A 19,261-nucleotide genomic window follows, 5' to 3' on the forward strand; every position below is an offset into this window, starting at 1 on the left:
AACAAAATAATAATAATAATAATAATAATAATAATAATAATAATAATAATAAGAGCAAGTGAACGAGTTCATACATAAAAATGTAGTATTTCTCAATGAGATGCATCTAAGGTGGGTGAAGAGATAACCATGTCTACTTAAATGAGTTTTACTGGTTTTTACTACATGTACTATCATAAAACAATTGAGATTCCATAGAATTGTGCAAATTAAACGATGGGATCCATATGAAATGTTTGTCTCAGCTTAGATTCTTTTGGCTAGAGAACGTTCAGTCTTTTCTTCTGTATTCAGATTCTGTGTAAATGGTATGGGAACCAAGCAAAGGCCTCTGCTTCGCAAGTCCTCTTCTTTTGCTCCAATGCCCTGCATCAATGTAACATAAGCTAGACTGGTTCTGTGCAAGAATCAGAATCAAAAGCTGTGTTTGGTGTTCATTTTCAGGATAGATTCTGGGTCAAGATGTATTCTGAACTCTGAAGCGAGAAAATAAAGAAGAATCGAGTATCAGAATGCATATAAACACAGAATTTCTCGCATCTTACCTGTGGGCGATACAGATTGGTTCTGAAGTATGCAGCACTTAACATCTGAAACAAATGATAGACTCTTCAATCAAAATTAGAAAAATGCTCTTCCTTCAAGTAAATGGGCTTTGAGAACTAAGAAAGATAGCAAAAGAAAAACTGGGTAGATAGTTGATAGATGGGTATAGAGCCATACCTGAACCTGCTCTTGAAGGAGCTTGATATTAACATAAGCCTCGTGCAACACTGAAGCTGTGTCTGTCTGCGGATACTAACACTTATATTCACTACATAACTAATCAAGTTATAGTTTTTTGAATTAAGTAGCGCAAACCATATTTGCAGAGGTTGTATTTACAGAGATCTACCTTTCCGAAGGGAGAAACTAGCTTCTGTAGAGCTGCTATCCTATCTCCTAGCCTTTGGCTTCTTCTCACAGGTGCCTGCAAATCACAAACAGGTTTCTCATGGGTCACTGAAGGTTTCTCAGGTCGAGGTCGGAGGTGATGGCGTTGCTCCCCACTGCACTTTGCCTTCCTTCTCTTGACATTCCTCGTACTCTGTTCCATAGTGGCCACCTCATGAACAGAACCCTGAAAGTGAATTGATTAAAAACCCCAAAAAAGGGTCTTTTTTACGTATTTATGGCTACGAGGAAGAGTAACTTACAGATTGGGTCTGTGGAACAGAGACATTGGAGATCCTCTTCTGGGAAGTATTCTCGTTCATGGAAGTAGAAGTAGTAGTAGTAGTAGTAGTAGTAGTAGTAGTAGTAGTTGCAGCAGTACTAAACAGTCCTGTACTCATTTTAAGAAAAACTTGATTGTCTTAGTTTAGTTGCAGAATCCAATTTCTTCACATTCAGATCAGAAGAAGGAATCCAAGGAATTAACCTGGGATAGGGCAATCAAGGATTGAAGATGCATTAATGGAGGCAGGGAAGGAGAGGTCTGGGTTGGCCATTTGAAGTTGAAGTTGAACGTCGTTGTTTCCTGCAAATGAACATCGAAAAGGACCGTGAGATCGACTCTTCGATATTCAAATCAATGGTTCTGTTACTGGGTAGTCTATAATTCTGAATTTACAGTCCATAGATTACCAAAGTTGCAAAGTAGTGAAGAGAACGATGGGAACGCAGAGTTTTCGTTTTCGTTTTCGTTTTCGATCTTCATTGCCCAGAATTCTCCAGATGCTCAACTCTCCTGCAAAAAATTTAGAAAACCCAAAACACTTTCAGAAAAATAAGAAAAGATTTGAGTTTGAAACTTCTCAATCGTTCTTCTTCTTCTTCACCACCTCACCTTCGTCTGCAAGTGAAGAGAAGAGGAACAACTTCACACTCTCCAGAGCAAACTCCAGAGAATCAATCACCTCTCACTTCTTCGTTTTCCAAGGGAATTGAATTAAACAAATAAAAGGGACATGAATTAGGGAACTCTTAACAGAGGACGATTCCTATTCGCTGCAAAAGAAATGGGTCTTTAGTAATTTGTACTAAGTTGAGCTTTGAGTATTGTAGAGGCTAATTCCCTCGAAGGGAGAGTTCCATGGTTACAAGTCATTAAATACAACATGGGAAAATGGAACTGAAGGAATGCCCATAAAGAGAAAAAGAGAAATCTTCTGTGAGTAGTATAGAGTCTCTTATTAGAATCTGTTTAGTTTCATTTTCAATCCCTTTTTTCAGATTAATCCTTCTCTTTCATGGCACTCTTTCCCTCTTTGAATTCAAGCAGTGAACAGGTTGACCCTCAAGTACCATGCTCTCATGGGAAGCTACCAAGACTCTTATCAGAGTTATTTATGAGAATTTATGGTGGTAAATGGTTATAGGATAGTAGACAAAGTTTCTCTTGGTGACCCATCTAATTTTGTCATGTGGAGGATGATGTGGAAAATGTCATTTTCACTGTATAAGGGAAACTAAGATGATGTGTGGGGGTAGGGGTATCAATCCGCTAATCAGTTCGATCTGATCTGGTTTTGGTCTTATTGAGCTGGCCTTCAGTCTCAGATGGGGCAGTCGGAAGCCAACTTGATAATGAGATAGGATCCATTGTTCGTACGATCACTTGGTCATACAAGTCAGCCTCCAACATCTGTCTCACCTTCTGCCATTACAAGGATAAAGAGTGATATATTTGGAAACAAAATATACCCCTCCCCCACCCCCCCCTCCCAAAAAAAAAGCCAACCTAATAAGAGGAGGATAGGCTTCAGTAATTCCGATTTAGGTTTGGTTCAGTTTCGTGATTATATTTGGTTGTGTTAATGAGCTCTTATGCATTTTTAGCAAATTGGTTCAGTTCCATTTTGTATCAATGTAAACATATTGGAACAGCCCTTCATATGGGAGAGAGAACACTACCCAATTCATAAAGGCTTAAACCTAATTTATCCCGATAAAGATTTGTATACATCGATCGATTTGATCAATTCGAACAAATTTGACATCCCTAGTGTGGAATTCAATAGTTGGATAGAGAGCCAGGGGCAAAATTTTGGTGTTGGCCATTTTAACCCTCCTCCACCCACACTTCTTGTCCTCTCTCCTTCATGTGTTGCCTCTAGTCTATGGTACACAATGGAGAGAATTTGATAGCTCTAAAGTCTAATACTAGGTTGAAGTGTCTAACCCACGAACCTAAACTATTATGTATAGATGTTTAACTGGTATATGAAGGCATCTAATTAATATTCCAGAGTTTTCCAATAAACCTTAGTCTCTTGGACTAATAAGGAGTTAAAGGTAAGTAAGTTTTTTTTTTTTTTTTTTTTTTGGGTAAGAGATATAAGCTAAGTATGGTGGTTAAGAACTTAGTGAGATTACGTTACCCATTTTACAAAGAGAGGAGAATGCTCTCTCAAATTATAGCCTTTGATCCCACAAAGTGACCTTGATATGGCAACTCGCCTTTTACAAAGAGAGAAGGAAAAAGAAAAGATCGTGAATAGGTGTCTATATCTCCCATGTGGCAAAAAGAAAAATGGTAGGGTTATAATTTTGTGGACAAATTGATTCTAAGGTCTTTAGCTCATGTATTAATTTGAACTCGTCCAAAGTAAGTTTCATAATAAAACAGAATATCTAGGATTATGATTAAGAGAGTGCATTGACATACAATGCAGTACTACCATTAGATGAGAAGGTAGATGATTGATTTTGGCATGTGACTAATTTAAACCTTTTATTAGATATTCACAGTCAAAATTTCCATGTCACTTTCATGTGGCAAAAGAGATGCGTCCACCCCAATTAATTTTGTCAATAGTTCAGGGACGAAAGCTTTCACAATAAATAAATAGTAAAAGAATAAAAAGTTGGATACTTCATTCTCAGTTTTGATCCATGCCTCAATTTTTCGACCACCACTCTCAACCAATAATGTGGCGGCTATACAATAACCCATTTCTCCAGCATTATATAGTCTTTTAATTCGATAAAAAAAAATTAATAATTTAATAATTTATTTATTGTATATTTTTTTAACACACATGTGAAGTGACATAATTTATCATCAATTAACAAAAAAGAAGAAGAAGAAGAAGGTAAGGCTACAACTTGCTTTTCAGCGAAACTTTTTTTAAAGAAAATCCTCCCCATACATATAATCTAGGCTATTCCCCATGCCCGTAGTCTAGGCTAGGGTGCAGTAGTAATTGAGTTTGTTGTTCGATATAGTAGCAGCTTCCCTTTTGGTATAGAATTTTATTTCTTTGGAGTGGTTCTTTCTCTTCCTCAGCAGCGCATATAAAATTTTAAGATTGGTTATTTCAAGAAAGAATACCTTTTTTCTTTTTTGGTAAGATCAAGAATAATACCTTTAATACTTAGAAATGATTTTGACATTGAACAAATATTTACCTAGTCATCCTTAGCAAAAATAACAAAATAGTTTAAAACTTAGAAGTAAAATTTAATGAAAAAAAAAAAACTCTAAAACTTGTGATGAACGCATGCTTCAGATTTAGGAAAAAAATAAAAAACTTAAAGTTACTCTAAAAAAAAGTAATATCATATGAATTAAAGTCTTCAATCTACCATCTTGTAAAATTGATGTGAATGCAGTTAACCAAATCAAAGCGGGAAAAAATAGAAGAGAGAGATCTGAAAATTTTTCCAAAATTTATTATAGGGAGGCCCTTCTGTTTTTTATGAGACTGGGAGGGCTTCTTTACTAAAGTTAAACACCAACAACAGAGAAGAAAAAACACTTTAGCCTGCACAAACAATTAATCAAAAGACTTCTCCACCATATAGTGCTCTTAATCAGATAAAGACAGCTACTGCTTTAACATATAGACATGGATTTGCTATTCTTGATACAAGAATATATCTGTAAATGATAGGCATCCAGGAGATTAGCATAGTCGTATACATGTTACCAATCATGAATACGATAAATGCTAACCGTCCAAAGTCATATGATGTTTTAAAGAAAGATGTCAAGTCGTATAAGAAACAGAATATACAATATAAACTTTCTCTATTTTGGTAATCCAAAACTTTAATTAGACAGATGGAAATGCATAAGGCAATAAAAAAATGCAGTGTCTTCTTCAAAGTGCAAAACCACCCAAGGCTTCTATAGGCCCTACTCAAGTACCAGTTCTCGGCTTCTCGCACCTAAAACCTGGCAGTTAAGAAGATAAAGGGAAAAGGGAAAAAGGGAAAAAGAGAAATTTCAGGACAGATAAACAAATGTTCCTTCACAGAAGAAGGGAAAAGGGGGAAAAGAAGCATAGCAAATAAGCTGCCACATATTATTCCTGTGCATTTCAGTAGATTCAAACCTTGAAACAGCCTCTTCTGTGAAACAGGGTAAGGCTGCGTACATTTGCGCCTCCTAGACCCTGCAGTAGCGGGAGCCTTGTCCACTGGGTTGCTCTTTATGTTCAGCAAATTCAAATATCATTTCTAGTTACTGTTTTAAAATCTGCTTCTTTTGCCAACTAAGGACACAGTTAAACACTTAAAGCACAAAAAAATATGGCTCTTATTTCTATGCAAGTCCAATCCATTGGAATCAACACAAGGATGCACACTATGCCACTATCCTAGAATGATCAAGTGCCTGCCACAAAGGAAGGTAGAAATTGCTTCCGCAACCACATGCAAGTCAAACAATTCACAAAGAACAGAAAAGACACTGCTAAAACCTATGAGCAACTCACTAAGAACATACGTTGTTACCATGCAAAAACCCCCAAGTTTGAAATCTCTCCCCATTACAACACAAGCAAATAAAAGTGCTTTCAAAAGATAGCTGCCGATCACCACATCAGTTTTTGGTAAAAAGGAAACAATGCAGAGTTAAAATTGCCTTGAAGTGCTTTGTGAATGCTAGCAGATGGACTAATCATTGCCCCCCATTTATTCAGTATAGTCAATTGCCAAAGTGTTTTCCAATTTGCATGAGAGAGAGAGATATCCAATCCATAACTTTTTATAATTACTTGATCATTACTTGTACAAGAGCATGAATAAGAATATGCTACCAAGGAATCATTAAAGTATAGCTGAGGGAGGATTTCCTCTGCAAGTTCCCCAGCCATAAATAATGCTTGTGCCCTTAATTAGTAATATAACACTCTATCCTGACCATATTACTCTACATTGTGTTAATGATGTCACACAAAGAAAAACAAGCCAATAACTTGGCAGCGATCCATAGCATTGACACAAATGAATTCAGGGAACCAATATGAGGGTTTAGGTTTAACCACAATCATTATGACAACAACTTCCTTATTCAGCTCTATAAGCATATTAATCCAGCCAGTTTCAGCTGACTGGACGAAGTCTCATCAAAATTAGAACTTTAGGCTTCACTTCTTCAGTAAATCTAACAAGGGGGACCAAATCTCTGGATGCATTGAGAAGCATCTAGTTCACTGGGTAAATCAGAGGTAGCAATTCCCTGCTTGATAAGCTGTAGAACAGAGAGGGACTTTGAGGGAAGACATCAACACAGGCCAATATCTCTTGGCATAGTGTGAGAGTATCTCTACTGCAAGAGTCATTTTAATATAGTTTTCAGAATCTGTGTATGCATTCTATCTCAAAGCCCAAGCAAAACTCTGACCTACCAGTAGAGTCAGGTCTCTAAATGCACTGAGCAGTAGTATCTTGTTCACTAGGTGAGCTAGAGGTAGCAATTCCCTTAAAGAAAAAAAAATGCTGTGTTTATGCAAAGGTATAATCAACAAAATGGGAAATTAGAAAGGATCACTATTGAGGTGGATTGGTTATGTCCCCGTCATAATAGGTTGGGAAAGAACTTTAATAACGCCACTGTTGATGGTCTATGACAACGTTTATGCACTTCCTATATTGTAATCAAGTAACGTATTTTAATCATAAAGTAGACTAGGAAGACATCAACGCAGGCCAATATCTCTTGGCATAGTGTGAAGAGTATCTTTACTGCAAGAGTCATTTTAATATAGTTTTCAGAATCTTTGAATGCATTCTATCTCAAAGCAACCCAAGCAAAACTCTGACCTACCAGTAGAGTCAGATCTCTAAATGCACTGAGCAGTAATATCTTGTTCACTCGGTATGCTAGAGGTAGCAATTCACTAAAAGGAAAAAAAAATGCTGTGTTTATGCAAAGGTATAATCAACAAAATGGGAAATTAAAAAGTCCCAGTAGTAGTGGAATAGTCCGATTGCCTAGCCCTAGCGGAAGCAAGCTCTGTATATCGCAATTATCGGCAGATCACTATTAAGGTGTTATGTCCCCGTCATAATAGGGTGGGAAAGAAATTTAATAACGCCACTGTTAATGGTCTATGACAACATTTATGCACTTCCTATATTGTAGTCAACTAACACATTTTAATCATAAACTAGACTAGGAAGAATCTCTGCATATTGAATTCTATTGGGAAGTTTTGTTCATGGTACACCCTAGCACGAAGAGAGTATAAATTGCTTAATCTTGTCAAAATGAAAATGCAAATAATTATCATAGATCGAACTTCTAAAACCATACTAATCCCAAGTAAGGTGCCCCCAAATCCCAACTTTAAAACCAACTACATCAACATAAACCCAAGATCTTTCAACCCCATTCAGGATATACTAACGAATAAACAGAACTAAAGCATCACCTCCGTGAACCGGAATTCATGTTCCGATGAAGAATCCGACCACCGACTGAATCGCCACCGTCAATCAACTCCCTCAGCCCCAAGCTTCCTCCTCGATCCTCCTTCTGCGCATCCTTCTCAGTGTCCACTGTTGGCTTCAGTGATGGCGCTCTCTCGAAGTAATTCCCATAGATATATTCAGGAGAATACCCGTTCTCATCATCAAACAACATAATATGACCATGCCACTCCCAAACGCGGTAATCTGAGCCCTTCTCTTCATGAAACCCAACGCAGATATGGTGTTCGCCAACCGCGACGGATTGTCCGGAATTAGGTTTTAAAGATTCGGTATTACCGCTGAGGATGATACGAATGATCTCCTTCTCCAGCTTTGATTCTTCTTTGGAAAGTGACGTTCTGTCGTCGTCGGCGTTGTCGTCGTCTTCCTCAGGGATGTCAGTGGTATCGGTAAGGAAATCTTCCAAGCTTTGGGAGAGATAAGAGTTCGTGTGGAGGTAGGGAGATCGGAGTTGTAAACTACCCATTAGGGTTTGCAGGAGCAGATTGTCAAAGTTGCTGTTGTTGTTGTTATTGAAATAACTCATCTTTGCGGAATAGGTTGCTTCCTCGTGTGGGTTTTCAAATTATTGTTGATGAAGTGAAGAAGGGTTCCTTTGAAGTTCAATGCTAGACCGCGCAAACAAAAATCCAAAATACAAGGTGGATTATGAGGGTTTAAGCTGGGATTTTAGATCCAAGCTAATAGGATCGATTCCTGATCTCCTTTCTATAGCGGCGGTTCAGGAACCTTTTTGCCTTTTAATTCATTATGGAAAAAAAAAAAAAAAATTTGTCTGAGCAAGCAGTGGAGGGTATACTGCTCGTTTCGAGTCTGATCCTTTACCCATATGGAAAGATAATTCATTGGTAGCCGGCTATCCATTTGGGATGGGAAATAATCTCCCAATATGGATAGAGAATGCAGACTTATTTTGAGAATCCTCTCCTTTTTTTTTTTCCTTCCTTTTATTACCTTTATATGGTTAACATAACCTTCCTATCGTTGATGGTGTAATTGATTTGGCTCATTATACAATATGGGCATAAATCGAAATTGAAAAAAGCTTCCATTTCTTTGTTGTGATGTTTTCCTAAGATCTATTTGGTTATGAAATTTTACTTTGCATTGTATCTAAGCCCCTTGAATTTTAAAAGCAAAATAAAATTACATCTAAAAAACATCATTACTAAACATAGAAACAAATTTAAGTAATTGATACAATAATTATAGACACCGAATTTTGTCACCCCCGACAATGATGACAATATGAAGGATTACATGTTGGATATTTTAAACTTGGAGAATTTTCAAACTTAAAGTATCAAATGGCTATTTTTTCCTATAAAATTTCAAAAGAAAATGTTTTCAAAAATTAGAATTTGATGTGGATTATTGTTGTTTGTCCATTCAAGTCAGACATTACACTTTAATGCGATAACTATGCGAATCGACGCCCGATTCTCTCTTTCATTATATGATCTAGGTCTTTATTTTATGCATATTTTAGTAAAGATTCTTGGTCGAGACTACAATCGTGTCCCACATCATTGGATAGTGCTCGGACTGAGTTTTCTAACGACATGTTACACGTCGAATTCCGACAAACGGTTTGAAAGATATGACCCCTGAAAGTTGACTCCAAAGTTCGGTATCAGATTCCATTCTGAGCAACCAAAGAGTGCCACATGGCGCCCATACCCCTTTGTCCAAAAGCAAGCATTTTTGGACAATTCTCTTTAGATTTTAGTCCCACATTGAAAATAAGAAAAAATTGTCCCAAGTCCCAAGGCTATAAGAATAGCCCTTCCTCTATTCCAATAAGGGGAGGAGAAAAAATTTGGGAGAAGGAATATGGCCCCATTAAGGTTTTTGCTAATTCTCTCTCTCTAAATAAAGAATCCCTCCAAGTATAAAATAGTATAAAATTTTGAATGTGTAATCCTTTCTTGAGCCGGGAGACCTAGTCCGATTCGGTTCAATTTTGGGCTTGAAGCACAAGGGTTATCTCCCCTTGTTTATTGATTAAAGTGGTAATCTCCCCTTGTTTCTTGATTAAAACGACTTTAATTAAGAAACAAGGGGAGATAATCCTTGTGCTTCAAGCCCAAAATCGAATCAAACCGGACTAGATCTCCCGGATCAATGAAGGATTACGCATTCAAAATTTTATACTTTGAGGAATTATTTATTTAGAGAGAGAGAATTAGCAAAAACCTTCATGGGCCATATTCTTTCTCCCAAATTTTTTCTTCTCCCTTTCTTGGAAAAGAGGAAGGGTTATTTTTATAGCCTTGGGACTTAAGACAATTTTCTCTTATTTCCAATGTGGGACTAAAAAACTAGAGAGAATTGTCCAAAAAGGCTTGCTTTTTGACAAAGGGGTATGGGCGCCATGTGGCACTCTTTAATTGCTCAGAATGGAATCTGATACCGAACTTTGGAGTCAACTTTCGGGGGTCATATCTTTCAAACCGTTTGTCGGAATTCGACGTGTAATATGTCGTTAGAAAGCTCAGTCTGAGCACTATCCAATGATATGAGACATGATTGTAGTCTCGACTGGAAACTTTTATAAAAATATGCATAAAGTAGGGACCCGGATCATATAATGAAAGAGAGAATCGGGCATCGATTCGCATAGTTCTCGCATCAAAGTGTATTGTCCGACTTGAGGGGACAAACAACAATAATCCACAACATCAAATTCTAATTTTTGAAAACATTTTATCTTGAAAGTTTATAGGAAAAAATGATCATTTTCTACTCTAAGTTTGAAAACTCTCCAAGTCTAAAATATCCAACATGTAATCCTTCATATTATCATCATTGCTGGGAGTGACAAAATTCGGTGTCTACATATTTATTTAGATTAATTATGTTTAATTAGTTTCAGTTTGGTTCAATACGATTTATTAGATGCGAATTGATTTATTCCAATCAAATTAAAAGTATTTAGGTTTAATTGATTCTTTTAGATTAATTAGGTTTTTTTGGTTTTTTTCTTTTTTCTTTAGCATGTTTACTTAAGTAGATTTGATTTGGTTTAGTTTTTTTTTTTAATTGTTTTTTGTTCTTTTAATCTAGACCATTATATTAGGATCTCAACCCTAACCTAATCCCCATCTCTACTCTTCTTTTTCTTCTCCAAACAAACTGGCCGCCTCCTTTTCTTCTTCTTCTTCTTTTTTTCTTCCCTGTTGCTGCAACCACTAGCCGGCAGCCACCGAACCTGCAACTTCTCTCCTCCTTCCCTTCTTCTTCTTCTTCTTCTTCTTCTTCTTCTTCTTCTTCTTCTTCTTCTTCTCATCTTCTCCTTCCTTTCTTTCTCCTTAACCGAGCCTGCACTTCTTCTTCTTCTTCTTCTTCCTCTCTTCTTTTCTCTTTTACCATGGCCGAACCCTTTTCTCCTCCTTCTCTTCTTCTTCTTTTCTTTTTCCCTGTTGCTGCAACCACTAACCGGCAGCCACCGAACCTGCAACTTCTCTCCTCCTTCCCTTCTTCTTCTTCTTCTCTTCTTCTCTTCTTCTCTTTTTCTTCCTTGCTATTGCAACCACTAACCGGCAGCCGCCGAACCCGCAACTCCTTCTCCTTCTCTTCTTCTTCTTCTTCTCTTCTTCTCTTTTCTTCCCTGCTGCTGCAACCACCAACCGGCAGCCACCGAACCTACAACTTCTCCTCCTTCTTCTTCTTCTTCTTCCCTACTGCTGCAACCGAACCTGCAACTCACCTTTCTCCTTTTTCTTCTTCTTCTTCTTCCTCTTCTTTTCTTTCTTCTCTTCCTTTGCTGAAACCGAATTCCACCATCTTCTTCTTCTTCTTTCCTTCACTTGGCCGCATCATTCATGTCTAAACCTGCAACCAAATCCATCCTCACCTTCATTCCTTCCATTATCGAAATATGAACCATATCACCATCATCTTCAACCTCACTTCTCCATGGAATCGATCCAACCTTGCCTAGGGCCTTGTATGTGTTCTTCTACTGTTTCTAACCAAGCTCTATAGCACCACATGTGGTTGACACTTTGGGTTACGAAGGCATCTGATCATGTCAAGAAACCATGAGTAAAGACACTGTTGTTGCTATAATCCTTATTGGAATCTTTGAAATCAGTTTTGTAAATTCCCAATGTGTTTAAGTCTTGTAAAGTTTGATTTTTCACCTTATTTTTTTCTTTTGTTTTGCAATGTAGTTTGATTTAGTTGTTCTAGTAGTTTAATTAAACTCCCATTTTATTATAGCTTATTTTATTAATTTGCTTTGTGTACATGTAGTTAGTAAAATGATCTAGTCTAATTAGCATAATGTTTATCTCATTAGTCCTTTTGGGGCCTTATGATATGTTCATCTCACCTTTCAGGATTAGTTTAAAATATTTTCAATCCATCTAATTAAGTATAATAATGTATTTGAACCTAGATTTAGCTTTAATCAAGTAAACTAGATAGATTACTTAGATCATCAAATCTCATCCATTCAAAGTAGTCTAGTTCAAACTTACTTTTCCTTGATTCAAAATTCAAATGATTTTTTTTTTTATTTTTCCCTCTTCATAACATACGTGGGACGTAGTCTAGGACGTAGGGTAGTATAGGCGTGGCTGGCCCCCCTCAAACCGGCTCGTAGCATTTGGTGCGTTACTTGGGTTCTCGGGTTGACAAAAATGAACCCGTTTCTGTCCATTTCTTTTTATCTCAAATAGTGTGTCCCTTTAGAATTAATTGTGTATTTGATTTAGATTCTGATATCTTGCCATATTGATAATCATTAAATTTAGTGTGTCCCTTTAGTTAATATCATGTTTGCCATGTTTCGTGTTTATTAACATGTTTTTCATACTTGATAATTCTTTTTTTTTTTGTTTTTTGTTTAAATCAATTCATTTTTCTCATGTATGTAGGTTAGCTAGTATTCATATTTTATCCACTTCTCACTTACATCACCACATGAGACATTTACAATCATTCTATATTTAATAGATAGATTCCATTTCCTTAAATTGAGGTAGTTAATTAAATAATTACTTTAATATTTAATTAAATAAAGTCTTAACTCATTAGATTGATTAGGGTTCATAATGCATTTAATTGACTCTTAAAATTCGGTTTTAATTTTTTAAATTATTAGATTGATTAGGTTTTTCAAAACTTCCATCTCAAAATAGTTAGATTTGGGTAGTTTTCACCATTCAATTCAAGTTTTTGTCTTTCTTGAAAAATCTTGTTACCAATTAGATTAAGTAGGATTGCAACAATTTATTTCACAAATTACTAGGGATTGAGATTAACCATTTTAATTAATTCAATTTAGGATCTCACAAATTCATTGATCATCCATCTAGGTCAGGCTCAATTAATCGAATTAATTTAATTTAGGGCTTCATAAGTTGCTAAACTAATCCTAGGTTAGGCTTATTTAATTAGCTTAATCTAAGACTCATAATTCATTGATTAAATCATTTAGGCTTTTTAATTTTTAATTAGCGTAATCATTTCATTATTTGCATCATAACCAAGCTAGCATAATTTAGACACTTGGCTTAGGGTTTTCACATGTCATGCTTAGATACCTAGTTTAGGGTTTTCAGTGACCTAGATTTAGGACTAGTTAATAGGGTACAAATAAACTTTGGTCAAACAAAAAGAGATCGGCCTTAGGGCCGGGCAGAGTAGGTGCTTAACACTTTCCCAGTCTATCACTTGACACTTGTCCAGAATCTTGGTGCAAACCAGCCTTATCCATCAGAGTCATTAGTCTCTCTCCCTTGATTGGGGGAGACACTTATGGGTCCTAGACCTTTTTTAGGTGGCGACTTTCTTTTACCCATAACGTGTATCCCTCCTTTGGCATTTGATGACCAGGGGATACTATTTCATCTCATTAGGATTGAACCCCAGCGTGTGTACACGCATTATGCGCTATATCGCGATCCTGACGGAGGTCCATGATACCTACAATAATATTGGATTATGATTACAAAGTTAAAAAAAAAAAAAAAAAAAGGGATCACTTCCCTTTATAACCAAACAAAGTCATAATTTTGGATGATACCTATGAGATCTCAATGAAATTTCCCTACAACTGTGACACATAGACATGATCAATCTAAACCATTTCTTAAATGTCCAGTGAATAAATCTACCACGTCACCATTCCATGTGGAATAATTAGATACAATTTATTGGTTTTGACTATGCAATTAATATTTTTTTAATATATTTTAAAAATACTTAACACTCGTTCTATCAAGAAATTAAAAAAAAAAATTCAATACTTAACATCTGTTTGGTTGCAAATATAATTGTAGATTTCAAACCTAAAAAATAAATGTTTTTAATATTTGGGATCTATTATTAATAAATAATGTGATATAGAGAATGATGTATCACATATGATAAAATGGGATGGACGAAGTGAAGGAGTGCGTCTTGAGTCTTGTGTGACAAACATGTCTCAGTAAAACTTAAGGAAAATTCTATTAGACAGTCATGCATTCGACCATGATGTACAGGTTGGAATGTTGGGCCTTTAAGAAGTTGCATATTGATAAACTAGGGGTAGTGGAAATGAGAATACTAAGATGAATGTGAGGGAACATTAGAAGGGATAATGTTAGAAATAAAGAAATTATAACGAATATGGGGGTTGCTCTGATTCCTGACAAGCTTCGAGAATGTCGTTTGAGGTGATTCGGGCATGTTCAATAAAAGCCATCATACGCACCAGTAATGAGGAGTGACTTGATTCAGATAGAAGGATTCAAAAGTATTAGAGATAAGGAAAAAAATGACCATATGAGATATTGTGAGGAAATACATGAACAAATTAGGAACTTGGAAATACATGAACAAATTAGGTGTGAGGAAATACATGAACAAATTAGGCTTTGTCCCAAGGATGGTTTTGAATAGAACATATTGGAGTGATAGGATCCAAGTAGCAGACCCATTTTAGTTGTATTTCTACTTTGTAAGTGATTTACTAATCAGTCTCTTTTGACGCTTTATATTATCTTTTACTTTGGCTTTACTTGGATCCATATTGTTGACCCTATTAAGTTTGAATAAGATTTTATTGTTGTTGTTGTTTTAATCATCACCCCACATGATTATATTATTAACTTAAAATCGTTTTATATTTAAATATAAAATTTACTTTACTTTATATCTGATTTTTTTTTTCGGTTAAGTTTAAAAAATAAAATAAATTACATTTAAGAGTAATAAGAGTTAAATATAATAATAAATTTAATAATTTATACAATCATGATGAATAATAATTACTATTTTTTTTTATTTAATTTCCCTTGCAATCATACACAGCAAAATTCATTATTCTTTTGTAGTTCATATTTCATACCTCTATGCAGGGTTTTGACAATGCAAACTCTATGTTGGCCATCCTAGTGTGTCAAGTGTTAGCTTGCATCAGTTCAAATTTGACATGTAACCAAGAATGGGCCGGTGCGAAACCTAGTTAGATTATAGAAAATGTTTGTAACGATGTTTAATAGTTTGGTTGCAAGAACCGTCAATCAATTGTTTATAGATCCATGAACCAATTTATAGCCCAAATGTGTCCCGAATAGCGAAATAACTTAGTTACAGCCCAATTTATTTAATTTTTTGTTTTAAAAATTATAGCCCAATTTCAACGAACCCAATTATTGATCAATAACAAATCGATCGAATAGAAACATATTCATGCCCAACCCTTTTTTTCCTGTTTGGATAGGATATCCATTCCAATATTACGAGGCCTGATTTCATAAATGGTTTGTGACGACTGATGACTCAGGGTAACGGTTTCAAGTATTAATATCGTATTGGTCCTATTGTGTCAGTATCGATTGAGATTCATCTCTAATTTTTGATTAATTTAGATTGATTATTCGTATCTTTTTAAGGGTAAAATAGTAAAAAAGATGTAGTTGAAATTGGGTTATAATTTCTAAAACACTGATACTCTCCACTGATCCAGATCGGATCAATATCGACAGAGACCGATACCGGAAACTAAATCAATGCTCGGGTCTTCAAATGGTGGGGATTAATTAATCCTGACCAAAACCGACCGGTTGATAACCCGTCTTACGTGAATGGCTCGTGTCTGACTTGTTTGGTATAATGGCATTAGTGAATGTCACAATGGTAAACCTATCGCTATACCGGAGGAAAACCTAAAAGGAAAGGGTAGTTAAGTAATTAGGGTTAACTCTTCTAAGTAGGCCAAAGTGTTCTCCATTTTCAGTCTCTAAAGCCTGAACCCTAGTTTCTGCTCTATTCGCTCCCGTCGGTTTAGAGAGGCGGCAGCAGATATTTGCTTACAGGTATGATCTCGGTCCCCCAACCCAAAACTATGAATCTGAGTTCTGTTCTCTCTTTATTTCCAATCTGGCTTGCTCTTGTAAGTTCACTCTGGTATTTTTCTCTCCATTCCTTTTATTTTCAGTTTCCCCTTTGGTTTCTTCTTGTTTTAGATGAATAAGCATGCAGCAATGGATCTGTTATATATTCTCCTTGCATTCCAGTCCTTAAGATTATTTGATTATATGCGTTCACATAGTCGTCACGCCTACGCGTTTCATGCCTCTGGGTTGTGCTTCTGCGTGTGCCTGTGTTTTTGTTATTAATTTTTTTTTTCTATTAGTCTTTTGATTGTTTAGAGTGTTCCGTACTATAAATTTTTATATGCAGATTTGCTGAGTTAACGCAAAAGGGTTACCCTTGGTTCTTTTTTAACGTATTTTGCATAGATTTTAGATATTGCGATGGTTTTTTGATAGGATCAAGCAGTGATATGAATCGTAGTTGAAAAATATAACAAATCGTAGTGAGAGATTTCTCTCTCCTGGTGAAGGTAACAACTCAGTACATAAATCATATACACAGGGTTAGTTGTGGTCAATTTTTATCCGTGTAGACCACCTTATGATCCCTATATTTGGCTAAATATCAGGGATATGAATCGTGGTTGAAAAATCAGACTTTACATCTGAGTTCCTTTTTTTTTATTTTTTTGGGGTAGAAATTGAATTGGGATTTACATGTTAAATTGGTTCTCACACCTCTTTATGGTATGCGGCAAATGTATTATGCTGTGGTACCCCTTATTATTTTTGTTTTCTAATATTCTATTTGTGTAATTTTGGTAAAATGCTATGAACTTGCAGTCCTTTTAGTAATTAAGGGTTTAATTCATTAGGCTCTGACTTTTTCTTTTAACAAAAAATTGCTTTCATTTCCAACCTGCAAGCTGTTATGCAGAAAGTTCATCAAATGGAAATCTTGAAATTGTTTACCTACGTTTTGAACAGGCCTTGTGCAACTTTATGTCAACATATGATTATGATTGAGTTTCTTTCAAGAATTTGATGACTTATAATCTTGTTATTGGAAAATGACCAAAAAACCCCCTGAGCATACTTTCTTTCAAGGATTTTTTTTTCCTCTCCTTTTGGCGACTACATTGGACCTTTCTCCAAAAAAAATTGCACATCTTGGCTGTATAATTCTGCTCATGCTCAGTCTAAGAGGTCAAATAGTAGTACCATGCTTTCCTAGCAATGCTGAATCAGTGATACTTTTCAACTGGATCTAAATTTACAGGTCAATGAATCAGTGGATACTTTTCAACTGGATCTAAATTCACATTTTATTGACCTGCATGGTTTTAATTTGTATGAGGCAGCAATATTGAACCTAATCTCGTTACTATCTGTCATAGCACTAGTTGGGTCATATTTTGGTGTGAGCAAGCAAACCATTAATAAAGCAATGAAGAAATATTATTTTTGCATTTATTCATGTGGCATTGTCTGGAATGTAGACAAGTACAACTTTTAAAATATTCCCTTTTCTGATTCTAGTATTCTTATTTCTTAGTTCTTTTTTTGTATGTAAAGGAACACATTCTTTTTATGAATTTTCTAAATGTATCCAGTGCCTACTGTTTCCCTTTGCAGGAGCAAGCTTTGTGAATATGGTGAGAGTCAGTGTTTTAAATGATGCTCTTAAAAGCATGTACAATGCAGAGAAGCGGGGAAAGCGGCAGGTCATGATCAGACCGTCCTCAAAAGTGATCATTAAGTTCCTCTTGGTTATGCAGAAGCATGGTACTGAACTCCCATTCCTGTTTATCAGATAATTTGTTTGTATTTATTTGTTATTTTCATTATGCATGTTGCTGAACCTTCTTCATTTTTTTTCATTATACAGGATATATTGGAGAGTTTGAGTATGTTGATGATCATAGGTCTGGGAAAATTGTGGTTGAACTGAATGGGAGATTGAACAAGTGTGGAGTTATTAGTCCTCGTTTTGATGTGGCTGTCAAAAATATTGAAAACTGGACTGCAAGGTTGCTTCCATCAAGACAGGTTTGCATCATAGTGGCATTTACTCATTATCAATTGAAGGAGACATTTGGTCCATGGTTTTTGTTCTTCTTGATTTATTTTCCCCTTGGTTAGTTGTATCATTATGCAAAGAACTTACTAGATTGATGTTTATTGATCATTCAGGTTCTTGTTGATTTATTTACCCCTAATAGCCACAAGTTTTTTACGCATTCCATTGTTGTCCGACTAAAATCTAATTTATTGCCTAAAATTTTGATAGGAATTTTCTGAACAATAATGACTTATTTTATACAATCCTGCAGTTTGGATACATTGTTCTGACAACATCTGCGGGCATCATGGATCATGAAGAGGCCCGAAGAAAGAATGTTGGTGGTAAAGTGCTGGGTTTCTTCTACTAAGCAGAGTTTTCCCTGAGGGTGGTCTTGAGTTTTTCTGCTTATTTCCAAGGAATTATTTTTGTTGCATTCTGGAATATTGCACTTAGGACAATTACTATGTTTACTTTGGTTGGATTTCCTGTTTTGTTTTGGGCTTAAGTTGGAGAGAATTTTTGTTGGTATTTTGGTGCTGATAGTAAAAATTATATATCCAATTTGAGTACTATTCTGAACTTGGAGCTGTGATTGATGATCTAAAACTATATGATCAATTGCCTGCCCTCGAAGAATTGTTTTTGGGTAGGGCACCTTGCAAATTATAAAATTTTTCTTTAATGCATGAACTTTATTTGTGCAGCTTGAATCCCCAAATACTTACCCTCAATGGGCATCTCATCTGTAAACCTAACCGTCTCCCATCACCAGGTAAAGAACAATGGGGTAATTACTTGCTCCCTGCTTGGCCTATATTTACTTTTGACTCCAATATTCTTTTCCGATTCTCCTATAAAAGAAGACTTCGATCTCTTTTTCTTCCCTGGTATTTCAAAATTTCAAATTACCCATGTCCCATCCTTTCACCTTCCCTACCTGTAGCTCCTATCTCTGCATCTGCCTGACCTGTGATTTCACCGAAACAGATTCACTGGAATCACATGACGCCTCTATCTGCGACTTCCAGACTTAAACTCGTCTCGTGGAAAACAAGAAACTTTAACGGGGGTGTGGGGGCTGTAATTACCCCCACAGATGGGGGGATATATTCACAGATTTTGAGATCAAACTACGATGATGTTACAGAGATTTTGCAGCTAATAAGGGATTTGTAGGGGC

The 19,261-nt window shown here is 35.9% G+C and overlaps 3 protein-coding genes across 4 annotated transcripts; 1 reads left to right on the forward strand and 2 right to left on the reverse strand.

Moving 5' to 3' along the window:
- Positions 1-19: 19 nt before the first annotated feature.
- LOC122085453 (transcription factor bHLH113-like) lies at positions 20-2,048 on the reverse strand. 2 transcript variants are annotated; one of them, XM_042653895.1, is made up of 8 exons: positions 1,829-2,048; positions 1,627-1,729; positions 1,421-1,519; positions 1,197-1,324; positions 896-1,087; positions 724-789; positions 546-590; positions 20-366 (listed from the first exon to the last, which is right to left on the reverse strand). In XM_042653895.1, exons 2-8 carry the CDS (start codon positions 1,697-1,699, stop codon positions 247-249), a joined length of 723 nt encoding a protein of 240 aa, XP_042509829.1. In that variant the 5' UTR covers positions 1,700-1,729; positions 1,829-2,048; the 3' UTR covers positions 20-246. The 2 variants fall into 2 exon arrangements, with proteins under 2 accessions (XP_042509829.1, XP_042509828.1); XM_042653894.1 differs by having other exon boundaries at positions 896-1,120.
- Positions 2,049-4,760: 2,712 nt separating this feature from the next.
- Positions 4,761-8,459, reverse strand: LOC122087486. The gene is made up of 2 exons (XM_042656638.1): positions 7,644-8,459; positions 4,761-5,161 (listed from the first exon to the last, which is right to left on the reverse strand). The coding sequence occupies exons 1-2, from the start codon at positions 8,228-8,230 to the stop codon at positions 5,155-5,157; spliced, it is 594 nt and encodes a 197-aa protein (XP_042512572.1). The 5' UTR covers positions 8,231-8,459; the 3' UTR covers positions 4,761-5,154.
- A 7,401-nt stretch (positions 8,460-15,860) lies between these two features.
- LOC122085779 (40S ribosomal protein S15a-1-like) lies at positions 15,861-18,660 on the forward strand. The gene is made up of 4 exons (XM_042654356.1): positions 15,861-16,016; positions 17,652-17,801; positions 17,905-18,065; positions 18,350-18,660. Exons 2-4 carry the CDS (start codon positions 17,669-17,671, stop codon positions 18,446-18,448), a joined length of 393 nt encoding a protein of 130 aa, XP_042510290.1. The 5' UTR covers positions 15,861-16,016; positions 17,652-17,668; the 3' UTR covers positions 18,449-18,660.
- Positions 18,661-19,261: the final 601 nt, after the last annotated feature.

The sequence above is a fragment of the Macadamia integrifolia genome, chromosome 8 (assembly GCF_013358625.1).
Source record: "Macadamia integrifolia cultivar HAES 741 chromosome 8, SCU_Mint_v3, whole genome shotgun sequence".
NCBI classification, from domain to species: Eukaryota; Viridiplantae; Streptophyta; class Magnoliopsida; order Proteales; family Proteaceae; genus Macadamia; species Macadamia integrifolia.

What these genes read in the sequence shown, in the direction of transcription:
- LOC122085453 (XM_042653894.1), bottom strand. Translation starts at nt 1,699, where the DNA reads ATGAAGATCGAAAACGAAAACGAAAACGAAAACTCTGCGTTCCCATCG. An exon ending in CTGTTCCACAGACCCAATCT is followed by an intron (nt 1,121 to 1,196) that starts GTAAGTTACTCT and finishes ATTCACTTTCAG; the next exon opens with GGTTCTGTTCATGAGGTGGC. An exon ending in TCCTTCAAGAGCAGGTTCAG is followed by an intron (nt 591 to 723) that starts GTATGGCTCTAT and finishes CATTTGTTTCAG; the next exon opens with ATGTTAAGTGCTGCATACTT.
- LOC122087486 (XM_042656638.1), bottom strand. Translation starts at nt 8,230, where the DNA reads ATGAGTTATTTCAATAACAACAACAACAGCAACTTTGACAATCTGCTC.
- LOC122085779 (XM_042654356.1), top strand. Translation starts at nt 17,669, where the DNA reads ATGGTGAGAGTCAGTGTTTTAAATGATGCTCTTAAAAGCATGTACAAT. An exon ending in CTTGGTTATGCAGAAGCATG is followed by an intron (nt 17,802 to 17,904) that starts GTACTGAACTCC and finishes TTCATTATACAG; the next exon opens with GATATATTGGAGAGTTTGAG. An exon ending in GGTTGCTTCCATCAAGACAG is followed by an intron (nt 18,066 to 18,349) that starts GTTTGCATCATA and finishes ACAATCCTGCAG; the next exon opens with TTTGGATACATTGTTCTGAC.